This window comes from Camelus ferus, chromosome 11 (genome assembly GCF_009834535.1).
Source record: "Camelus ferus isolate YT-003-E chromosome 11, BCGSAC_Cfer_1.0, whole genome shotgun sequence".
Lineage (NCBI taxonomy): Eukaryota > Metazoa > Chordata > Mammalia > Artiodactyla > Camelidae > Camelus > Camelus ferus.
The window spans coordinates 65092445-65115410 of NC_045706.1; the positions used below are offsets into that span (position 1 = coordinate 65092445).

A 22966-nucleotide genomic window follows, 5' to 3' on the forward strand; every position below is an offset into this window, starting at 1 on the left:
TCTAGGCCAGCAGAGCAGAAGGTTGTGGGGACAGGAAGCAAAAAAATTGCTACAGGGTCATTGTGGATAATAGTGAGTAATGCAAATCTCATCTCCACCCCTTGATTCCATGACCTGTGAATCCTGGCTGCAGGGGAAATAGCACCAAATACTCAATGCTGATTCAGAGCACATACAGCCTCCTGGAGAACCTTGCCTAGTTTATGAAAGGTATTGCCACCTAGCTGGCACTGTAACTGAATCTTCAAAACATTCAATCAAGCCACCTGCTTCAGGATGGTAGCAAAAGTGGAATGACTAATGAATTCCATGAGCATAGGCTTATCACCTCACTTCATTTGCTGTGAAGAGAGTTCCTTGATCAGAAGCAATGCTGTGTGGAATACCATGCTCCTTCTATGATGGAAGCAGTCTGATATAATCAGAGTGTCTCCAGGTAGATGACTGATCACCCTCAGGAATGGTGTCATATAGATATCTTTAGTTAGGTAGATAGATAGATAGGTAGATAGATAGATAGATAGATAGATAGATAGATAGATAGATAGATAGATAGATAGATAAATAGATATAGATAGACATATATATCTATATATAAATTATATATATGTTTTTATCTTATATATATGTATGTGTGTGTGTGTGTGTGTGTGTGTGTGTGTATAAAGATATATGCACACATAGCAGGCAGTGTTGGTCTCTGCTGCCGGCACGTTGGGCTCTCAGCGGCTGCTATAGCCACGTTGGCCTTGGTGAGTGGAAGCCTGTGTTGCTGAGCTCATGTGGAACCTCCATCCTTACCACCATAGCCACTTTGTTCATGGGCCCATTGGGTGATGACAGGTGTGGCTGGAGTAAAGAGTTGGACCTGTATCCGGAGAACAAGTCATTCCATCACTTATCTACTTATTATTAAAATTTTCTCTGATGAGGTCACCTCTTGGTGAACATTTACCTGGGACATAAATATTTTCACTTTTTTTTCTTTTTTGCCCATTCAGAGAAGTCTGTCCACCTAGCTTTTCCCTAGACTTTGTTGTCATCAATTTTCCAGTCGTCTTTCTGCCAAGTCCCTGACTATCAAGCCAAATGACAGACCATAGCCCATGAATTAGTGTAATTGCATGTCTTGTTGTTTCTCCTTCCAAGTTGTGAGATAACAGAATGAATATTATATATACATCTCTGACCCAGGTTCCTGGCACAGAGCTTCTGAAACCTTTGTAATTTCCTAAGGGGTAAGAGCACTAGAAGCATCTTTTGTTCTAATATTTGCCTTTGACCCCATCCCTTTCACAGGGCTCCTGAAACCCTTGTAAATTACTAAATGATAAGAGAAGTAGGAGCATCTTTTCTGCTGAGGAGACTCTGAGTGGGCCCCTGGATGGCTCCTGGATGGGACCTGGTCACCAGTAAGACCAACTCTCGATTAGAAGCTTGGAATTTCCAGTGGGGAGGATACAGCTCAGTGGTAGAGCACATGCTTAGCAAGCACAAGGTCCTGACCTCCACTAAAAATAAATAAATAAGCCTAATTACCTCCCTCCAAAATATTAATAAAGTTTTTAAAAAACAAGCTGCAATAAAATTTTTTTTTAAAAAAGAAGCTTGGAATTTTGAGCCCCAATCCTCATCTTCCAGAAAGGGGCTAGAAATGGAGCTCATAATTGGTCATGCCTATGTGAGTAAGACCCCATAAAATCCCCAAAGGATAGGGTTCAGGGAGCTTCCAGGTTGGTGAAAAAATCCACACCACGAGGGTGAAACACCCCAACTCAGGATACTCTCAGACCTTGCCTTATGTACCTCCTTATCTGGCTACACACCTGTATTCCTTATCATATCCTTTAATAAGCTGATAAATGTTAAGTGTTTACATGAGTTCAGTGAGCTGCTCTAGGAAATTAATCAAACCTGAGCATTGTGGGAACCTCCAGTTTGTAGACAAATTGGACAGAAGTTGTGGGTAACCTGGGGACCTACTACCTGCAGTTGGCATCTAATCGTAGAATGGTAGAAGTCTTGTGGGAATGAGCCCTTAACCTGTGTGATCTGACACTATCTCCAGATACATAGTGTTAAGATTGAGGTAAATTGTAAGACATCCATCTGGTGTCACAGAGAATTACTTGCTACGAGGAAAAACCTCCACACATTTGAAGACTGGAAGTGTCCTGTGTGAGTGTTCTATGTGAAAGTAAAAGATACTCCTAGGTGGAAAACTGAGTTTTTTCTTTAAACAAGCAAAATGAACCACCAGGGGCCCTTTTTAAAATTCTTCCCATAAGGAAGATTTTTCTTTATGGTTTGTTCAAGAATGTTCCAGAAAGGGCCAGCAGTGCTGCACTTGCTCACTTTTGGTAAATGCCTACATATTTTGCAGGACCATATGTAAACCAGGTCCTAGTTCTCTCTTTCTCTGTCTACTGATCATAGACAACTCCCCATGAGGACATAGATGCATGTGGGGAGGGAGAAGGTAGTGTAGCAGGAATGGGGACCACAGACATTTGGTCCATTTCTTTTTTTTTTTTTTCATTTTTATGTTTTATTAGGTAAAACTGACACAATTTAACTGCACATATACAATATATTGCATGTAAATACATATATGTAATATACTGTACATATTTTTAAAATTTACATATACATACTGTTCATTGTTTCTAAGAACAATTTAGAGCTTTAGCTTTTTAAACTTACATAGTTATCAAAGGAATAAAGCCAACCACAAAATAAGAATCAACAGAATGCAGTAATCCAATCATAAAGGACAGTCAAATGTGCTTACACGTACACAAGAAATCAATCATTCCAACTTATAAATAAGAAGTAGTTCATCTGTGTCCTTTTTTTTTAGATTCCACATATAAATGATATCATATGGCATTTTTCTTTCTCTTTCTGGCTTACTTCACATAGAATGATGATCTCCAGGACCATCCAATTTGCTGCAAATGGCATTATTTTATTCTTTTTAATGGCTAAGTAGCATTCCATTGAATATATTATATCACATCTTCTTCATCTAGTCATCTGTTGATGGACTTTTGGGTTGTTTCCATGTCTTGGCTATTGCAAACAGTGCTGCCATGAACATTGGGGTGCATGTCTTTTTGAGTTATATGTGTCTCTGGGTATATGCCCAGGAGTGGGACTGCCAGAACACATGGTAGGTCTATTTTTAGTTTTCTAAGGAACCTCCATAATGTCCTCCATAGTGCTGCACCAATTTACATTCCCACCAACAGCGTAAGAGGGTTGCTTTTTCTCCACACCCTCTCCAGCACTTACCATTTATGGACTTTTTAATGATGGCATTTCTGACTGATGTGAGGTGATATGTAGTTGTAGTTTTGATTTGCATTTCTCTAACATTTCGTGATGTTGAACATCTTTTCGTGTGCTTATTGGCCATCTGTCTGTCCTCTTTGAAAAGATGTTTATTTAGGTCTTCTGCCCATTTTTTGATTGGGTTGCTTGGTTTTTTTTTTTTTTTGGTAGTGATATGTGCTGTTTGTATATTTTGAGAATTAATCACTTGTCAGCCACATCATTTGCAAATATTTTCTCCTATTCTGTAGATTGTCTTTCTGTTTTGTTGATGGTATCCTTAGCTGTGCAAAAGCTTTAATGTTTAGCATTTGGTCCATTTCTTCATGAAATGTACTTGTGCCTTCAGGGCCTGCTTGAACCCAGTCTCATATACCACTTCCATTTGCTAATTCAGTGCTTCTGTGCTTATGGCTTGGTGGGTTGGGGAACACTCAGTTGATTACAGGCAAGTTAGGCCATGTATTTGGGTTCTATAGAGAAACAGAAACAATAGGATATATACACACACACACACACACATACATATACACACACCAACAGACTATATATTTTTAATATAGAAACTGGCTGACATGATTATGGAAACCAAGATGTTCCAAGTTCTGCAATCAGCAAGCTGAGGAGAGCCAATGCTATAATTCCAGTCCAACTCTGAAGCCAGGAAAAAACTGATATCTCAGATCATGCAGTCAGGGAGGAGGAGTTCCCTCTTACTCTTAGCAGGGTCAGTCTTTTTGTTTTATTCATGCCTTCAACTGATTGGATGAGGGAAACCCACATTAGGGACAGTAATCTGCTTTACTCTGATTCAAATGTTAATCTCACCTTTACAGACACACCCTTACAGACACATACAAAATAATTTTTGACCAAACACCTTTACAGAGAGACACAAAATAATTTTTGACCAAACATCTGTGTACCCTATGACCCAGTCAAATTGATACATAAAATTAATCATCACAAGTTGCATGCAACTTGGTGGCCCATGGTTACACATTCAATCTCTTTAGGCCAAAGCTGTTTCTCAAAAGGAGAATAGTTATCTGCAAATGATGAGGGGGGTGGGCTTTGCTTCAAAATCCTAAAAGCTTGTCCTGTGATTCACCTGTATGGGCCTGTCAAAGGCTCCAAACAGCATCCCTATCTGCCACTGACACTTTAAGCATGTGTAGAAGGGGTATCTTGACATGCTCCACACCATTGAACCCTAGAAATTTCACTAAGGTTAAATTTCCCTGAATTTTTTTTTCAAATTTATTTCCCACCATTTGACATGCAAATATATTTCTGCCCTTTTCTTTCTCTTGTCATTCAGGGACTTCCATAAAATAATGCAAATATTGGTTTTCTTGATGATATTCCATAAGTCTCATAAGCTTTCTTCATTCTTTTTCATCTTTTTTTTTTTTTTCTGTATGTTCCTCTGGATAATTTCAAATGACCTGTCTGTGAGTTCACTTGTTCTTTCTTCTGCTTGATTGGATCTATTGTTGAGGCTCTCTCCATTGAAGTGTCCAGTTCAGTCTTTATATTCTTAGCTCCAGAATTTGTTTGGTTCCTTTTTATGGTTTCTTTCTGTTGAAGTTCTCATTCCATTCGTATATTGTATTTCTGATTTCTTTTAGCTGTTTATTTGTGTTCTCTTGTAGCTAACTGAGCTTCTTTAAGGTGATTATTGTAAATTCTTTGTCAGGCAGTTCATAGATCTCCATTTTTTTAAGGTTGGTCACCAGAGCTTTATTTTGTTCCTGTGGTGGTGTTTTTTCCCTAATTCTTTGTTATCCATGTAGCCTTGTGTTAGTATCTCTGTGTTTGAAGAAGCAGTCACCTCTTCCAGTCTTTACAGACTAGCATTGTCAGGGAAAGCCCTAGTTGGCAGGATCTGCAGGTGGATGGGCCAGTGCTGGGACCTGCAGTGAAATTGGACATTCACTTTGCTCTCTTTCCTCCACAGGAGAATTCATAGGCTGAGGGAATCTCTTTTGGTATTTCATGGTGCAGCCCAGGGGAAGAAGTGATGCAGGTATAATGTGCCTGTTTCTCTTACTCTTTTCAGTGTATCTTTTTTCATTTTTGTGCTCCACCAGTGTGCTGTAACCTCTCATTTGGATTTTGGAGCTCTCCTGAAGTTATTTTCACCCATGGGTTGTTGTTAAATTTATGTTTCTGTGGAGAGACAAGGCTGGAACCTTATTTTTGCCATCTTGCTGACATCAGTCCTGAATTTATATTTAGATCTTTTAAAACCTTTCATTGAAGTTTTCATTAGGCAAATGTACAAGTCTTTCAGTTTTCACTGTAAGAAAATTTCACTGAAAATTTCTCTTTCACTTTCTTTGGTTAAATTGATTCCTAAGAATTTTTTTTTTGATGCTATTGCAAGTGAGTTTTTTTTATTTTAATTTCATTTTTGGATTGCTCATTGCTAATGTATGCAGGTTCAATAGATATTTATTTATTGATCTTGTATCCTGTAACTTTGTTGAACTCATTTATTAGTTCTGACATTTATCTAAGAATTTTCTATATACAAGGTCATGTCATCTGTATGTAGAGATAGCTTTACCTTTTAATTTCCCATCTGGATGACTTTTATTCCATCTTCTTGCCTAATTGCCCTGAAATCTTCAGTGCAAAATTAACTAGAAGTGGTGAGAGTGGTATAAGGGCAAATACAAATGAAGAATAAGAAGCTTAATATTCTCTGTTAAAAATAAAGGAAAAGATGTCCCCCCTTCTTTTCCTTAGAGCATTTTCTCTTGTAAACTTGTAACTGTAAATTCTTTATCTACTCCTTTAAGATGAATATGAATCTTTTTAAAAGCCTCATGGCAGTTTCAAACCCCTAGAATATCTTTCTCAAGGAGCCTCAGAGCCATCTCTTTGAAATGGACACTTCAAGGGGAATAGTACTTAGTTTCTTTGGGAGTGTGGGAGCCTAACTTCAATGCGTGCCTTGCTCCAAGTTACAAAACTACCTCCTGTCATAAAGATATGAGGAACTTATTTTTCCTTTTATAAAGATAATTAATTAACACAGGTGGTCATCCCAACTACCAGGAGAATTTAGAATAATCTATATGCAATATATGGTGCTGTCAAGTCTTCTTACTTGAGGACTATTGTTTATCTTGAGAACATGTGTGTAATGAGTTGTATCTGTTTGGCTATATAAAAGGGTGAGTATATTTCTGTCTTTGTAGTCTCTTAGCAGATTGCCTGTAATGTCCATCACATTCTGGTTTAGTGCACATCACATTCTGGTTTAATACTTAGTCAATAATAAAATTCTTTTCTTTTTCTTCTACTTTTGTGTAAAGGTTTTCTGTGTTGGGACAAAATTTTATCAGCGACAGTTTTGGTGATGAGAATGGGATGAGTCTGGCAGTTCCTGACTTGGGCAGATCAGCTGGAAGCCTGTGGCCACACAATAGTCAAGTAAAGGCCCTAAATTATAAACAGTCTTCTTCTTTTTAATTCTCTGCTCTTTTGGTGTACTAGCCAAACAAACCACCCTGTCCAAATTTAAGATTTTACTGTTGAATAAGCATGGATAATTAGGGGCTCTAAAATCTTATCAGGATCACCATGTGGTTAGAAAATACGGAAAGCTATGAATGCTGTCTGTAGGGCCATTTTTTAAACTGTCATACTTGGGATGGGCATGCACATGCAATTCCAGTCCTGCAGTTACTAGCAGACAATTCTTTTGATTTGCAGAGGGTTTTAGAAGGGCTTTATCCCAGTAAATGAGTTAATTATATTTATGGGATGAACATCATTCTAATCATTTTAAGAGGAAAGTTAAAAAATATTACTTGGATAGCCAGAAGGAAATATTTTTAAAAACAGAAGAGAGAATGTGAGAATTAAAGGCATTTTCTCTTTCACGGAACCTTGCTACTCCTCACTCAGTTGGTCCCTCCCTGCTCCTTATGCTTCCCCTGAATATCTCCCTCCCTGCTCACCTCTCCAAGCCTCAGACTGACTCAGGGGAAGAGAGAGGTGATAATCTTTTAGATGGGTGGTAACTTTTAGAGCACAACTTCTTTAGCCGGTAATAAATTACTTGCTCAGTTTGAAGACATGGGGTTTTGTACTTCATGGCCTAGGCTGAGTCCACTTAATGTCTTAGACAAGATTACCATTTCAGGAGTCTTTTATTATCCACATACCATGTAGCTAGAAAGGCAGAAATGATAGAGAATTATGGAAAGATTAAGAACTTGGATAAAAGTGCATGTCTGCATAGAAAGGCAACAGATGGAGAATAGCTGTGCTAGGCACTTGGGAAAAGGCAAATAAACAAGGTATTACCCTAATTAATGTAAACACGTAAAGGGAAACCAAATTTGCTCACGTGATTTACATTTTTCTTGTGTTAATGTGAAGGAAATCAGTCCATCCTAATTGGGGCACCAGCAAAGCTGATGCCATTGAGAGGCTACCCAGAACTCCTGGGTAATGTAGACGTGTTTCTCACAAGCTGATATTCCTCATTTAAAGGCTTCTTTTCCCCATGCCCCAGAATTTCACAGAAGTACGCCTCAGTGTGTTTTCAGTTTACAGCCTACATATGGGAATGTACTGTGATTACTGCATGGCATTCAACAACCAGCAGCTGCATGGAATTCTGCAATTAACAGATTTTGCTCCTTTGATAAAGTAATCACATTAGATTAGGGTCTGGAAGATCACTACATCGAGGGATATGGTGGCCAAGGGAAGCTGACTATCCGCCACCCCACCCTCTATAATTATGGAATAAATAGGGAGTTAAGAACTCATTGAGAACAGTTGCTAAGAGCTTTACTTGAAGCCTTTCCACTAAAGGTGAGCTGGGAGATGTCACAACAGTGTGCCCAGAAGACAGGTGTGTCCCCCATTGATTTCCTTCAGTGGTTTGTGGAACCTTTCTCAAAATTCCCTGATGTGAACCAGGAGGCAGACCAAATATGCTCTGGTTTTACCAGCCTTTGTTTTAGCTCTCTTGCTAACTATTCACATCCAAAGTAAGGAAAACTATTAGTGTGGCAAGAACAGACTATTTGTCAAATCTTAGCAGCAGCTACTTAATTTGGGGACAATCTAGAGAAAGACAAAAAAGAAAAGAAGAAATTAGACTTCTGTGTTGGCTGCTCAGTTAGAACTCTACTAAAAGGAATAATTCCTACTCTGGTCAACCTATGAAAGGTTCAAAGGAAGGGACTGTAGAAAGAGAGGATGCAGGGATTTCAGGGACAAGAGAATCAGGAGAACCTAGATGAACAAAACCTTCAGCTAAGAAATACTTGGTAAATGGCTCAAAATTGGACAGACTGAGAGAATCCTGGTGGTGGGAACTGGTAAACCATATGTGTCAGTAACTCCCTCAGGCTAATCTCTTTGCCTGTTCTGATAAAGACTGGTGCTGCTTATTCTACAATTTCTTCAGAAATTTCTTACTTTCCATCTGGCACTAGGTCATTAGAGGTTGTTGGTATTTTGAACCAGTCTTCTTACTTGTTCCTTTTCCTCCAGAATTCCCATGAATCAGGTCCTCTTACTAAGGAATGTGTGTTCTCATTTCTCCCCATTCATCTATAAACCTACTGGGGATAGACCAATGTGCAACTAAAAGGTTACCATATTTTGTAGTCTGGATGGAGTATTTGTGGAGCTCCTTGGGGAAAAGACACCTGATTTGGTCACTATGTGCCTTTTGAAAGAAAAGGGACATGGTATAGAGTGGCAGTCTCACATCATGCTGGGCAAGCACACCAAGCAAAAACATAGCATTGTATCACTTTGGGTCTAGGAAATGATGTTTTCTTTCCCTTCCACCTTTGTGGAGAGGTTTTCTGAGTTGAAAGATTTTGTTTTTAATTATATTTCCCCAATAGTGGACATCCTTGTCTTCTTCCTGATCTTAGGAGGAAAGTTTTTCATCTTCCACCATCAAGTATGATGTTAGCTGTGGGTTTTCAAAAATGGCCTTTATTAGGTTGAGGCAATTTCATTCTATTCCTAGTTTGTTGTGGGTTGTATCATGAAAGGGTGCTGATTTTGTCAAATGCTTTCCTATATCTATTGACATAATCATACATAATCATACGTGATTAAATGAGATAACAATTTGAGTTTATTCCATTAGTATGATGTATTACCGTAGAAATCATTTTTGATATTGTGTAATTGATGGTTTAGCATCTTGAAATCATGGGCCAAGCTAATGGCTAAAGATGTTTACATACATACCACTCCTGTGTTTCCACAGGTACATAGAAATCATTTTACAAACCCTCCAACCATAAACCCCAACATCTGGGTTTTCCTTCTTGCTCAGTAGGGCCCAGTAGGGCACTTCCCACCTTACAGTTAGGTTACTATAGTTTATTACCACCATTCATAATTTTCCTTCATGTCTGTGTCTCTTGTCCAACCCTGGTGCTTCCCTGTATGGCCCTGGATGGTGTGGTATGTCCCTTCCTCTTGAAAAATTGTAAGTAATAAAGTTTTCTTTCAATGGCAGTTGTCTCCATGTCTCATTTTACCATACCTGATTAAAACAAATCCCAGGTGCATCTTAACAGTTGGTGCAGTGAGCAGGGTGGTTCAGTGATGGATGGGAATGATACGTCTCTTACTAACTGGATCCAGTTGACCACAAATACTGCTTGGGAAGGCACTGCTGGCTGTTGCCCTGCCACACTTGTGATTTAGCAGCCACTACATTGTATTGTATCTGTTGGGTTTCTCAGTTATCCAGTTCAACTGTGTCAGAGCTCAAAAAGCTGAATCCACCCTTAGGTTGGGATGCTGTAGTCTGAGCAGAGAGGTCCCCAGTTGGTCCCTATGTGTTTGTGATGTACCTAGTCTGGATGAGGTCTTCAGGGATACTTAGGGTAATTGGCTATTGTCCTGAGCAAAGGTCCCCTAAAGGGATGGGAACAGTTACTCTCCCACCTTCATCTGATGGGTGAGCCCTATCTGTTGACCTTCCAGGACAATGTAGGTAGGGGCTGCTTCAATAGTCTTCCTTATTTCCCTTGTATGCAAAAGACATACCAGTCTGTCTCATTTGGTAGCCGAAGACTGCCTGACTAGGCATCTTCACACTGAAAGGACCTACTGGCTCTCAATTTGGGGGCCCCCATCCCATAGCGACCATGGCTCCCCACAAATGTTATGTTGTTGCAAAATCCTCTGCTATTGTCTGCCTTGCTGCTGTCACAGTTTGATCCCAGACTCAAGGATATGAGATATAAGAGGGCCCATCCCTGGAGACCTCCCTGGAGACCAATGACCCAATGTTTAATGAAAAAGAGAAAAGGAAAGGGATATCTGGTTGTGACTCCCCCTAAACTCCCAAGGATGTGTTCCAATTAATAAAAAATTATAAACTACCTAATCAATGTGCATGAGATATCTTAAGTGCTGCTGCTTATCAGTATACGAAAGGTCTTATACTCAAAACAAAAAAAAATTGACATCTAAAGCTGATGCCACTGTTGCTCTCTTGGATGTAAATGCCAGACCTGAGGTCAAGTAGACATCCTATTGACCACGAAGGGAGGCCATCACTCACAGTGCAAGCCACTAGGAATTACCAGGAGTTTTCAGGTAGATACCCAAAGGGTCTGATCAGGGACAGAGAGGGGCTGTACCAGGTAAAAGCTGCTGCCTAGAGCCACCTGGCCACTCCCTCTCCTTCCATTTTTCTTATCAGCAGAGAAAGAAACTAAAAAGCACATCTTCAAGCTGTTAAAAGCTTTAAAATAGAAAAAAGGGTAAGACCCTATATAAGGGAGAAAAATCAGAGATAATAAAATAAATGATACAGATGATATTTTAATATTAATATAGTAAATAAATTATATATGTGTATGTAACATGTAATTATATTAAAAGAAAGGTCCATAATTTGACCCAATTGGATGTCCAAAATTCCTATATGAAATTTATAGATTAAAATACTTTTTGTAATAAAAAGATAAAGAAGGACATTGATTGGCTTTTGTGCCTCTACAACACAGATTATAAATTAACTTTAGTACTTGCTAAAATGTTCCAGTCGACAAAACTTCATGGACTTCCTCAATACTGGGGCACAAATATACCTGTGGATACCACTAAATTTAAACACTGTTCAACTTATAATCTTAGGAGAGTAAACTAAATATAAAATATAGGGAAAATAGGTAAACCTCACTTTAACTGTTGTCTCACCTAAATTTTCCATAGTCATAGTACCCATTGCCTTAAAATATCCCATGTTGGGTATAGATGCTCTAACAATAAGTAATATTTTAAAATTCAAGTAAATCTTTGGCAGTTACAAATTGGCTTGATAAATGGGAATCCATGGACCTCCAGTTAAAATAATTAATATGGCCCAGTGTAAGTTAAAATAAGGCATTCATATATCAAAACTTATTATATCAAACCTAATTAATAAAGAAATGATTATTCACACTACTTTTCTGTTTGACACCCTGATTTTGCCTGTTCTTAAACACAGGAAAAAATAATACCTCGTGGTGAATCACTACCACCTTACTCCTGTAGTCCCATCCCTTAAGGCCCTGAATTCATCTGCTTGGGCTGCCTTAACAAATCACTACAGGCTGAGTATTTTAAACAGCAGAAATTAATTTTGTTACAGTTCTGGAAACTGGAAAGTACAAGATCAAGTTCTGGTAGGGTGCAGTTCCTGGTGAGGGCTCTTTTTATGTCCTATAGACAGCTGCCGTCTCATCATGTCCTCTCATGGCTTTTTTTTTTTTTTTTTTTTTTTTTTACGGTGTGTGCACATAGAAGAGAGCTCTCTGCTCTCTCTTCTTTTAAGGCCAATAATCCTATGGGATCTGGACCCCACATTTATGATCTCATTTAGTCTTAATTACTTCCTTCTCCAATTTCAGCCACACTGTGGGGTAGCTCTTCGACATACGAATTTTCTGGGATACAAATATTCCATAACTGCCCTTATACTTAGTATCCAATAATATTAAAATTACTGACTCTATCCAATCAACAGCTGGTAAACAAAGGTCTACAAAACGGACACGGACCAAATTTCAGGTAGTCGCCTCAGCACTGGATGCTCTTACCAAAAAATTGTCCCATCTCCACGTTTATTAGAACTATTGGGACATTGCCTAAGAGCTGACTCCTTCAGGATAAAGAGCTCTGTGAACCTCTTGCCTCACAGATACCCAAAATATAAATATAGTAGGCCCTCCGTGTCCCTGGGTTCCACATCCATGGATTCCACATCCACAATTCAACCAATTATGAATTGAAAATATTTTTAAAAATTCAAGAAATTTCCAAAAAGCAAAACTTGAATTTGCATTGTGCTGACAACTGTTTATATAACATTTGCATTGTATTTGCAACTATTTACATTGTATTAGGTATTATTAGTAACCTAGAGGTGTTTTAAAATTGTGTAGATTATATGCAAATACTAATCCATTTTCTATAAGGGACTTGAGCATCTGTGAATTCTGGTGTCCACAGGAATCCCTGGAACCAATCCCTGTGGATCCTGAGGAATGAGTGTATAAATCAAAAATATAAATAAAAATCATATGTCTCTACATATACAAGGCCTTGCCATGATATTCCTTTTTTCCTTTGAAGTTATAGACATTGCTAATAGGATCCAAGGCACACATTTTACTTCTCAAAATACACATTCTGGGCTCTTGGAAAAAGCATGCAATAGAAATTTCATGTCCCTGCTAGGTCTCAAATAGATGGTATAAATGAGAGGCATAGTTGTCTCCTCAAACAACTCCTTTTCAAATTCTGATCCAGCCAATAGATTCCTAAATGGATCTCTAAGTTAGTCTTTGAGGAGCAACTGGGATGGAAAACAGGTGGGGCATCTAATTGAAGGAAAGCCCAGGAGAATGACATTGTTGTTAGTTTGGAGTTGGCTAAAATTGTATCAGCAGAGTAAGCTTTTAAGGTCATATACAGGCAATTGGAAACCAAATGTCAAGTCCACCAATTTCTGATCCCCAATGTGTAGGTAGCTTTCTCGGCTAAGTCAGTTACCAGAACTTCCCCCCCTAGATAACTGATCATGTTGGATAACTGATTGAGTTATATACTAACAGCTAAGCATAAGAGATGTATTATTTCCTCAGTTAGTACTATAGAAAGTGATAAAATAATTTTTTGATCAATAGGAATTCAGACTGAGATACAGTAGTTGCAGAAGTTGTGAATACACTCCACACCACGTATCATCATCAGTCTTTCAGCTCAAATGACTGAACACACTGCTGCCAGAAGTACTTTCTGATTCCAAAGTTGCAACCAAAATGTCAAGTGCCAGGATAAAATCCACTGCAAAAACACCACAAATAATAGCTTCACTTATGATTACAGAGATGATCAATGTTCTAAATGCCTCATCTTTTTTTTCCACACAGCCTTGGATGCAAGCAATTGCAATGCAGAAAATACACATTTAACTCTTACTTCTACAAGACTCTTGCTGGTGGTAAAACAAATACAAATTTTGATGGATGTTTGCATAAAGGTGCAAAAATGTTTATTCCAAGCTGAAACAAAGCATGAATGATTCTACGGAAGATGTTGACTGTTCTGCCCATATTCTGCATAATGCTTTCTGTTCAAATAGCTTTGCTGCCCAGCTCAAACTCGTTCTGCTCACTGCACGACAGGCCAATTAATCAGGAGACAAGGTGTTGGGGCAAGGAATAGCGACTTTATTCAGAAAGCCAATAGATGGAGAGGAATGGCCAACTAATGTATTGGAGAACCATCCTGCTTTAGTTAGAATACAGGCTCATTTTATATGAGAAAAAAAAGTGGAGGGAAGGCATGTAGTTGGTTTTTGCAAACTTCTTGCTGCAGGCATTCTTTGTTCTTGCAGCTGTCCATGTGGGCCAGGTCCTGGTGTCCCTGTAAACTTCCAACCAAACAAAGGTCATTCTCTATTTTGCAGCTTGCCATCTCCACATAAGTGCAGAAGTGCTAACATCCTTAAAGGTCAGAGCCCTGAGAATAGGTTCTCCTATATATTTCAGGCTAAAGGCAACATTGTTTCACAAAAGGTGCAGAGCTAGCAAGACCGAGCCTAGAAAGCAGGGCACAGTGGTTAAAACTAAAGGAACAGATCCAATGTAGAGTCAGATTTGTTCTCCTCTATGACAGCTTCTCTTGTCCTTTCTATTAATGTTGAAGTAACTGTCATGAAGTTGTTCTCTGACTTCAGTATTTATACTGTTTGAATTGAGTGAATAAAAGATTTTTGTTGGCATTCAGTATTTTTTATTTCTCTTGCATTCAGAAACTCATTGGCACGCTAACAAACACAGCTGGAAGAGTTCTCAGTTAATTTAAAGCACTGAACTAATATTCTAATTTTCAAGGAAAGGCCCCAAATTATTGTTTATTTTTTGAATAATACATTGAAGCCAATTTGCTTATTCCTTCTTACCGTTTTCAATATCTCTTTAGCAATAGAATTATAGAAATTGAGAGAAAAACGTGTTATTGAGATATTCCATTGTTTAGTGGAACTTGGTGAAATCTTCCTGTCAGACTGTTCTTAAAAGGGATAACATTAGTTATGAATAGGAAAATAAATTCCGGTTTGTGGATAATCATTATTGTACCTGCCATGACTGTATTTTGAAATGAGTTTCATCTCTTGAAGAATTTGATTGTTTTACATGGATGTTACTAATTGCTCTTCTAACACAGAGACAAGTGGAATTATCGTATGTAGTGTTAAAAAGGCAAGGGAAAAGTTGACATAAAAGTTCTCTTTTGTCAGTGGACATGTTAAGAAGCCATTAATCAAGAGATCCAACATAATCCTGAAGGATGGAAAAGGCAAGTTGTGCCATAAGTGATGTTATTATGTGTTTCAATGAATCAATTTGCAAAGCAGTTCCCAGAGTTGTTAACTTAATGCCATTATATGTTCGTAATGCTAAAGTTGTGTGTTTTCTCATTAACGAATGTCCAATGGACAAAGAACAAAGTAAGTGAGATGTGACCACTGTAGAAGACATGTGACAATGTAAATGGAACAATGTCAATTGACTATGGAAGAAATTCTGTAACTGAAATCTGCAAAACAAAGAACTGTTAAGCAAAGACAACACATCAGGGAAATATAACTAATGAAACAGACATGTAATTTAAATACTTATCATTTATTTCAGATGAACAACAAATAAAAGTATGTCTCACGGCTTGAGCTTTATTTGCTAAACCTGACAGTTCTACCCAGTGTGCTGGAAGTCACAAACCCCTTTCCAACTGAGCTGGCTGGAGGGCTTTCAGCACCCTGAGTTTTCTGGCCCAGGACAAGGCAGTCGCTCTGGGCTTTCTGCGCATGTGCGCTGCCCCCATTTCCCCTCCCCCCACTTGCCCGTGTGTTCCCGTTCTGCGTCTGCCGTCTCGCGAGGAGACGGTGCCCGAGCCTCTGGCGGGGGAAGGTAGGGGCGCTGACTAGGACGCGCTGTTGAGCCCCCTGAGGGTTGGGCGGGTGGAGCAGCGGCCTCCACACGAGACGGGTAAGTGAGAAACGGCTTTATCCTCTGACCTTGGTGTGTATCCAGCTGCGTTTTCATGCACCTGAGGAGAACCGGCGCGTCCCAGCGCTTGTTACCAGGTGAAGCTGAGTTTTCTCATCTCAGGGGGGAAGGGTGGTCCGAGGCCTCGGTGCGACCTCGCGCGGACTCTGGCTTCGGGCGCTCGTAGGCAGTTCTCATCTCAGCGGAGAACTGTGGGGTTTTTTTCGCTCGAGATCTCACTTCATCCTCCCAACCACCTGCCGTCAGTGTCGTGTCCCATTTTAATGGTGAAACAGGCTCAGAGAGGAGATAGGAATCCGAAGTGGCGACCGGCGCAGGGGCAGGAGGAAGGATAGAGTCCATACCTCCTTCTCTGCCCAGCGTGAAACCTGAGCATGAGTCAGTCGCAGCAGTTAGCAGCTTCATGGCTCCAACCCCCCCGAGGAAATCACTTTGAAGTGAATGCGGCATTGGATTTGGGGAATTTCTTCTTGTTTCTAAAGAACTTATGAGCCTGGCACATAAACAGACGCGTCCAGGTTCCTCTGACCGCCGCCACCCCAGCATTGCCAGTGTTCTCAGTAGCGCCAGGTTGCTTTTACAGGTGGTCCTGCTTGTAATTCAGGCTGACAGGAAGATCCTGGAGCTTTAGATTTTGGGTGAATATTCCAACTGGTTTGGGTCAGGGTTTCTTGCAACAAAGCAGCTTTTGTGACGTAAGAAGGGGGTTCCAGGAGCAGGAATCCCTGGTAGGACAGTCAGTTGGCCGAAGACTTCAGTACAGATCCAGAGCCCAAGTGGAAGGGGCTCTTACTGCTCAGCCAGAAGCAATTTGGGTCCTCCTGCCAGAACCACTGTCACACGCAGACTGTCACAGACTGGGTGACGGTGGATGCTTTGGGCCAACTTTCAGAAGAGGTGTAAGCTGTGGCTGGGTTAGGAGGGCAAGGCAAAAGGAACAGAAGATACTGTTTCTTGGGGAGTTATGAAAGCATCGTGTGGAAGGAAGAGCTTACCAGCCACAGGGAAGGGAATTACCTTCTTCATCCCTTCACTGTTTCTGGGCTCTAAGCTGCGCCCACACTACACCACAACTAGAGATACGCTGATGCCTCTTCTGTACTGATGTTAGAGAATCAGAGGTGCTACTGCATGACAGGTCTATTTCTGCTTTACTTAAAAGACGGTGTGGGGATAGTGTGGGCAGGAAGTGGGCGTAAAGTATTAAGTGGTTACAGTCACACATTTTATTACGGCAGAATCAAGAGCAGACATTGAGTCTCTTGATAGTTCAGACAGGTTTTTTATGTTTTGACAACAGATAAATCAAAACCAGTTTTGTTTTGTTTTGTTTTGTTTTTGTCAAAAGATACTTTTGAGAACCTGAAACCAAATTAAGAGGAATTTTTTTTTTCCTTCCAAGAGAGACCAGTCCTTTAAAATACCCCCTCCCCTTTTTCAGAGTCTTGTTGGGATTTTCTGTTTTGTGATGAACATTACACATTTTTGATCTGTATTTTTGCTCAGCATCAGTTTTAAGGAAAGCATTATATTCCATTCCTTGGCTTTTCCTAATTGGCTGAATTAGTTTAATGTGTTTACATTTTTCTGGGTCAGCGCATACATTGTTAATAAATTAGCAGGAAACAAATGTATTTACATTTGAAAACTAGCGTGTCCAAGCACTGCGTAGTCATACAGGGTCATGCATGGACACAGAGTACTCCCTTCCTGACTGTTAACCTTTCTGCCCCTTCTCAAGGTGTCTTCCTTTCTGAGGTGTTTGCCAGGTACTATGTGGTGTTTTTTGGCAGGTGACATCTCTCATGACCTTTCCTTCTTTCTCAGCTGTACCCTTACAGTTCTGCACTCTCTTCCAGGACCAGCAGAAAATGATCACATCCCAGGTGAGCTGTTTAATTTATGCACAGTTTTGCTTAACAGTGATTATTTGAGGTTTATAAAATGTACATTGAAATGAAATAGTAGAAATGAATAAGTTAACATCAGGAAAAATAGAGAGCGGAAGTCAGCAAATTGCAGTCCATGGGCCAAGTGCAGCATGCTGCCTGTTTTATCATGGCCCATAAACTAGAATTTTTAGATGATTGAGAAACAAACAAATCAAGAGTAATATTCTGTGATGTGAAAATTTTATGAAGTTCCAGTCTCAGTGTCTGTAACATTTTATTGGGACACAGTCATGCTCATTCATTTATGGCTGTGGCTGCTTTACATGTACATACATCACAAGGGCAGAGCTGAGTGATTGTGGGAGAGACTGTATGGCTCACAAGCCTAAAATATTTGCTGTGTGGATATTTACTGAAAATGTTTGCTAACTTCTAATACAGAGTAGCAGATCAGTAGTAGGGCAACAATGCCATGTAGGTAAATGTGAATCTTACGATCTTACTGAGTTGTGAAACTAGGACATAAAAAGTTTTTTGAGAGGCTTCATTAGGTGACACTGTGAACCTTCCAGAGACAGCCTTAACATTACGTAAAGAAGTGTTAGGAATAAAGTGAATGATTCTTATCCAATCCAGGGGACAAGTTAAGAGATGTCAAAAGAACATACGTGATAAATAATTCAAATGAATTGAGCCAACGTTAGGACTCATGATTTTTCAGAGAAGGGACAGGTCTGGGTAGACCAGGGCGACCTAGGATGGTTAGTAGGATGAGGCTTTGTGACAATCCTGAGGACTGGGCAGAATGTAAATCTTTATAGAGTCTGATAAGGGATTCCCCTCTTATTTAATTGTGGTAAAATACACGTGACATGAAATTCACAGTTCAACCATTAAAAAGTAGAATTCAGTGGCATTTTGTACATTAACAATGTGCAACCTTAGCCACCATCTACTTCTAAAATCTCTTCCTCACACCAAAAGGAAACCCTATGCCCTTAATAAACAGTACCATAACTTAATTAACAGTTACTCCCCATTTACCCCAGCCCCTAGCAACTGCATATCTGTTCCTGTTTACGGACTTGCCTATTCTGGATAGCCCATATAAATGGAGTCATGTAGCCTTTTGTGTGTGGCTGCTTTCACTTATGTTTTCAAGACCCATGCATGTTGTAACTTACATTACTTCTTCATCCCTTTTATGACTGAGTAAATATTCCATTGTATATATGTGTGTGTGTGTGTATATATATATATATATATGTAATTGATGGGCATTTGTGGGTGATGCCATTTTTGGTTATTGAGAATAGTGCTGCTGTGAGCATTCTTGAACAAGTTTTTGTGAGGAGACCTATTTTCAGTTCTTTCCTAGGAGTGAAATGGATGGATCATGTGATAAGTGTGTGTTTAACTTAATTTGAAACTGCCAAACTGTTCCACAGCAAGGTCCCTTGCAAGTCATGAATTTTGTGTTAGCTTTTCTATTTCCACACAAAAGGCTGTTGAAATTTTGATAAGGATTGCATTGTATCTGTAGACCACTTTGGGGAATATTGCCATTTTAAGAATAGTAAGTCTTAGAATCTATGAACATGAGGTGTTTTTCCATTAATTTAGGTTTTTAATTTCTTTCAGCAATGTTTTGTAGTTTTTAATGTACAGATCTTAGACATCCTTGCTTAAATTTATTCTTAAGTATTTTATTTTAGATGCTGTTGTAAATGGAATTGTTTTCTTAACTTCCTTTTTGATTGCTTATTGATAGTGTGTAGAAATACAATGGATTTTTAAGTGTTGATCTTGTATCTTACAACTTTGCTGAATTTATTCACTAGTTCTAATAGTTTATTTGTAGATTCTTTAGAATTTTCTATATATGTTATGTGCAAATAAGAGACAATTGTACTTCTTCCTTTCCAGTTTGAATGCCATTTATTTATTTACCTACCTACCCACCTGAATACCTACCTACTGACCTATTTGCTCTGGCTAGAATTTCTAGTACAGTGTTGAATATATAAATGGCCAAAGCAGGCATCCTTGTTTTTTGTTTTTTTTGAATCATCGTAGTCTTCTTAAGTGTACAGTTCAGAAGTGTTAAGTTTATTTACACTGTTGTGCAACCAACCTCCAAAGCATTTTCATCTTGTAAAACAAAGTCTGTACCCATTAAACAGAAACTCCCCATTCCTCTCTGCCTCCTATTCAACTTTCTGTTTCTGTGAGTTTGACTACTCTTGATAGTTCATGTTAAGGGAAGTGACTTTGTGACTGGCTTATTTTACTTAAAGTGTAATGTCTTCAGGGTTCATCCATGTTGTAGTATGTGTCAGAATTTTCTTCCTTTTTTAAGGTTGAATGATATTCTATTGTGTATATATATCACATTCTGTTTATTCATTCGTCTGTTGTTGGATATTTGGTTTGCTTCTGCGTTTTGGCTATTGTGCATGGTGTTTCTATGAACATGGGTGTACAGATATCTCTTTGAGACTCTGCTTTCAATTCTTTTGGATAAATACTAAGAAATGGTATTGCTGGATCACATGGTAATTATATTTTTAATTTTTTGAGGAACCACCATACTGTTTTCCACAGCGTCTATACCATTTTATATTCCCAACAGTGCACAAGGGTTCCAATTGCTATACATTCTCACCAACACTTGTTGTTTTCTGGTTTTTTGATAGCAGCTGTCATAATGGGTGTAAAGTAGTATCTGATCGTGCTTTTGATTTGCATTTCCCTAATGATTAGTGATGTTGAGCATATTTTCATAAACTTATTGGCCATTTGTATATTTTCTTTGGAGAAATGTCTGTTTTAGTCCTTTGCTCATTTTAAAATAGTGGGTTTTTTGTTTTTGTTTTTTTTTTGTTGTTTTTGGGGGGGGGTTTGGTTATTGAGTTGTAGGTGTTCTCAGGGAGCCCCTGGAAGGTCAAAACACAATTCTTTGAAAATAAGGTACATATAGTCGTACCTTGTTTTATTGTGCTTTGCAGATACTTCATTTTTTATAAATTGAAGGTTTGTGGCAACCCTGCATCGAACAGGTCTGTTTGTGCCATTTTTCCAGAAGCATTTGCTCACTTCTTGGTAATTCTCAGTATTTCAAACATTTTCATTATTATTATATTTGTTATGGTGATCTGTGATCAGTGACGTTTGATGTTACCATTGCAAAAAGATTGTGACTTGTTGGAAGCGCAGATGATGGTTAGCATTTTTTAGCAATAAAGTATTTTTTGATTAAAGTATGTACATTTTAAGAGATGTAACACTACTTCACATGTAGGAGACTACAGTATAGTGTAAAAATAACTTTTATATGTACTGGGAAACCAAAAAATGCATGTTACTGAATTTAGTGCATTGATCTGGAACTGATCCTGAAATGTCTACAAGGTGTGCCTGTATTGACCACTCTGGCACCAGCAAGCCAAACCAGGAATGCCTCGGTTATTCCAGGTTTTTTGTTAATTGCAGAGTTCTGAAAAACTTGATTCTGAGAGTTTTTTCTAGTTTAATCATTGCTTTACAGGAGGGATGGAATTCTGGGTTTCCCTACTCTACTATTTTACCCCAAGATTTCCACATCAGTTTTATTTTCATTTTTTGAAACTTATTTTTTATGGAATTATAGTTGATTTACAACATTGTGTTAGTTTCTGGTATAAAGCAAAGAGATTCAGTTCTACATATATACACATATTCTTTTTCATATTATTTTCATAGTGTCTTATTACAGGATATTGAGTATAGTTCACTGTGGTGTACAGTAAGGCATTGTTGTTTATCTGTTTTATATATAGTAGTTTGTATCTGCTTATCCTAGACTCCTAATTTACCTTCCCCCATCCTCTTTCCCCTTTGGTAACCATAAGTTTGTTTTCTATGTCTGAGAGTCTGTTTCTGTTTTGTCAATAAGTTCATTTGTGTCATATTTTAGATTCCACATGTATGTGATATCATAAGGAATTTGTCTTTCTCATTCTGACTTGCTGCACTTAATGTGATAATCTTTAGGTCCATCCATGTTGCTGCAAATGACATTATTTCATTCTTTTTATGGCTGAGTAATATTCAATTCTGTATATATACATCTTCTTGATCCATTCATCGGCTAATGAACGTTTAGGTTGCTTTCATGTCTTGGCTGTTGTATATAGTGCTGCTATGAACATTGGGGTGCATGTATCTTTTTGAATTATAGTTTTCTCTAGATATATGTTGAGGAGTAGGATTTCTGGATCATATGAAACTCTGCTTTTAGTTTTTTAAGGAACCTCCATTCTGTTTTCCATTGTGCTGCACCAGTTTACATTCCTCCCAACAGTGTAGAAGGGTTCCCTTTTCTCCACATTCTCTCCAGCATTTGTTATTTGTATTATTTTAATGATGGCCATTCTGACCAGTGTGAGGTAGTACCCCATTGTGGTTTTGATTTGCATTTCTTTAATAATTAGTGACATTGAGCATGTTTTCATGTGCCTGTTGGCCATCTGTATGTCTTATTTGGAGAAGTGTCTGTTTAGGTCCTCTTCCTATTTTTTGATTGGGTTGTATTTTTGGTTGTTATTTTTGAATTGTATGAGCTATTTGTATATTTTGGAAATTAATCCCATGTCAGTTTCATTGTTTGCAAATATTTTCTCCCATTCCATATGTTGTCTTTTCATTTTATTTATGGTTTCCTTTGCTGTGCAAAAGCTTATAGGTATGATTAGCTCCCATTTGTTTGTTTTTGCTTTTATTTCTATTGCCTTGAGAGACTGACCTAAGAAAACATTGGTACAGCTTATGTCAGAAAATGTTGTGCCTAATTTCTCTTCTAGGACTTTAATGTCGTCATGTCTTATGTTTAAATCGTCAATCCATTTAGAGTTTATTTTTGTGTATGGTGTGAGGGAGTATTCTAACTTCATTGATTTGCATGCAGCTGTCTAGCTTTTGCAACATCATTTGCTGAAGAGGCTGTCTTTTCTCCATTCTCTTGCCTCTTTTGTTGAAGAGTAATTGACCATTTGTGTGTGGGTTTATTTATTGGCTATTCTGTTCCATTGATCCATATGTCTGTTTTTATGCCAGTACAATGCTGTTTTGATTACTGTAGTGTTACACCTCCAGCTTTGTTCTTTTTCTTCACGATTGCTATGGCAA

The 22966-nt window shown here is 38.6% G+C and overlaps 1 protein-coding gene across 6 annotated transcripts in view; it reads left to right on the forward strand.

The window, feature by feature from the left end:
• The first annotated feature begins 15698 nt into the window (after positions 1-15698).
• The window catches only part of ZNF37A (zinc finger protein 37A), a 48870-nt gene continuing 41602 nt past the window's right edge, over positions 15699-22966 (forward strand). For 2 of the 6 annotated variants that reach the window (XM_032491789.1, XM_032491793.1), the window contains exon 1: positions 16163-17794. In XM_032491789.1, coding sequence (XP_032347680.1) covers positions 17714-17794 — 81 coding nt within the window. In that variant the 5' untranslated portion in view covers positions 16163-17713. The other 4 variants (XM_032491791.1, XM_032491790.1, XM_032491792.1 and 1 more) reach the window with 4 other exon arrangements.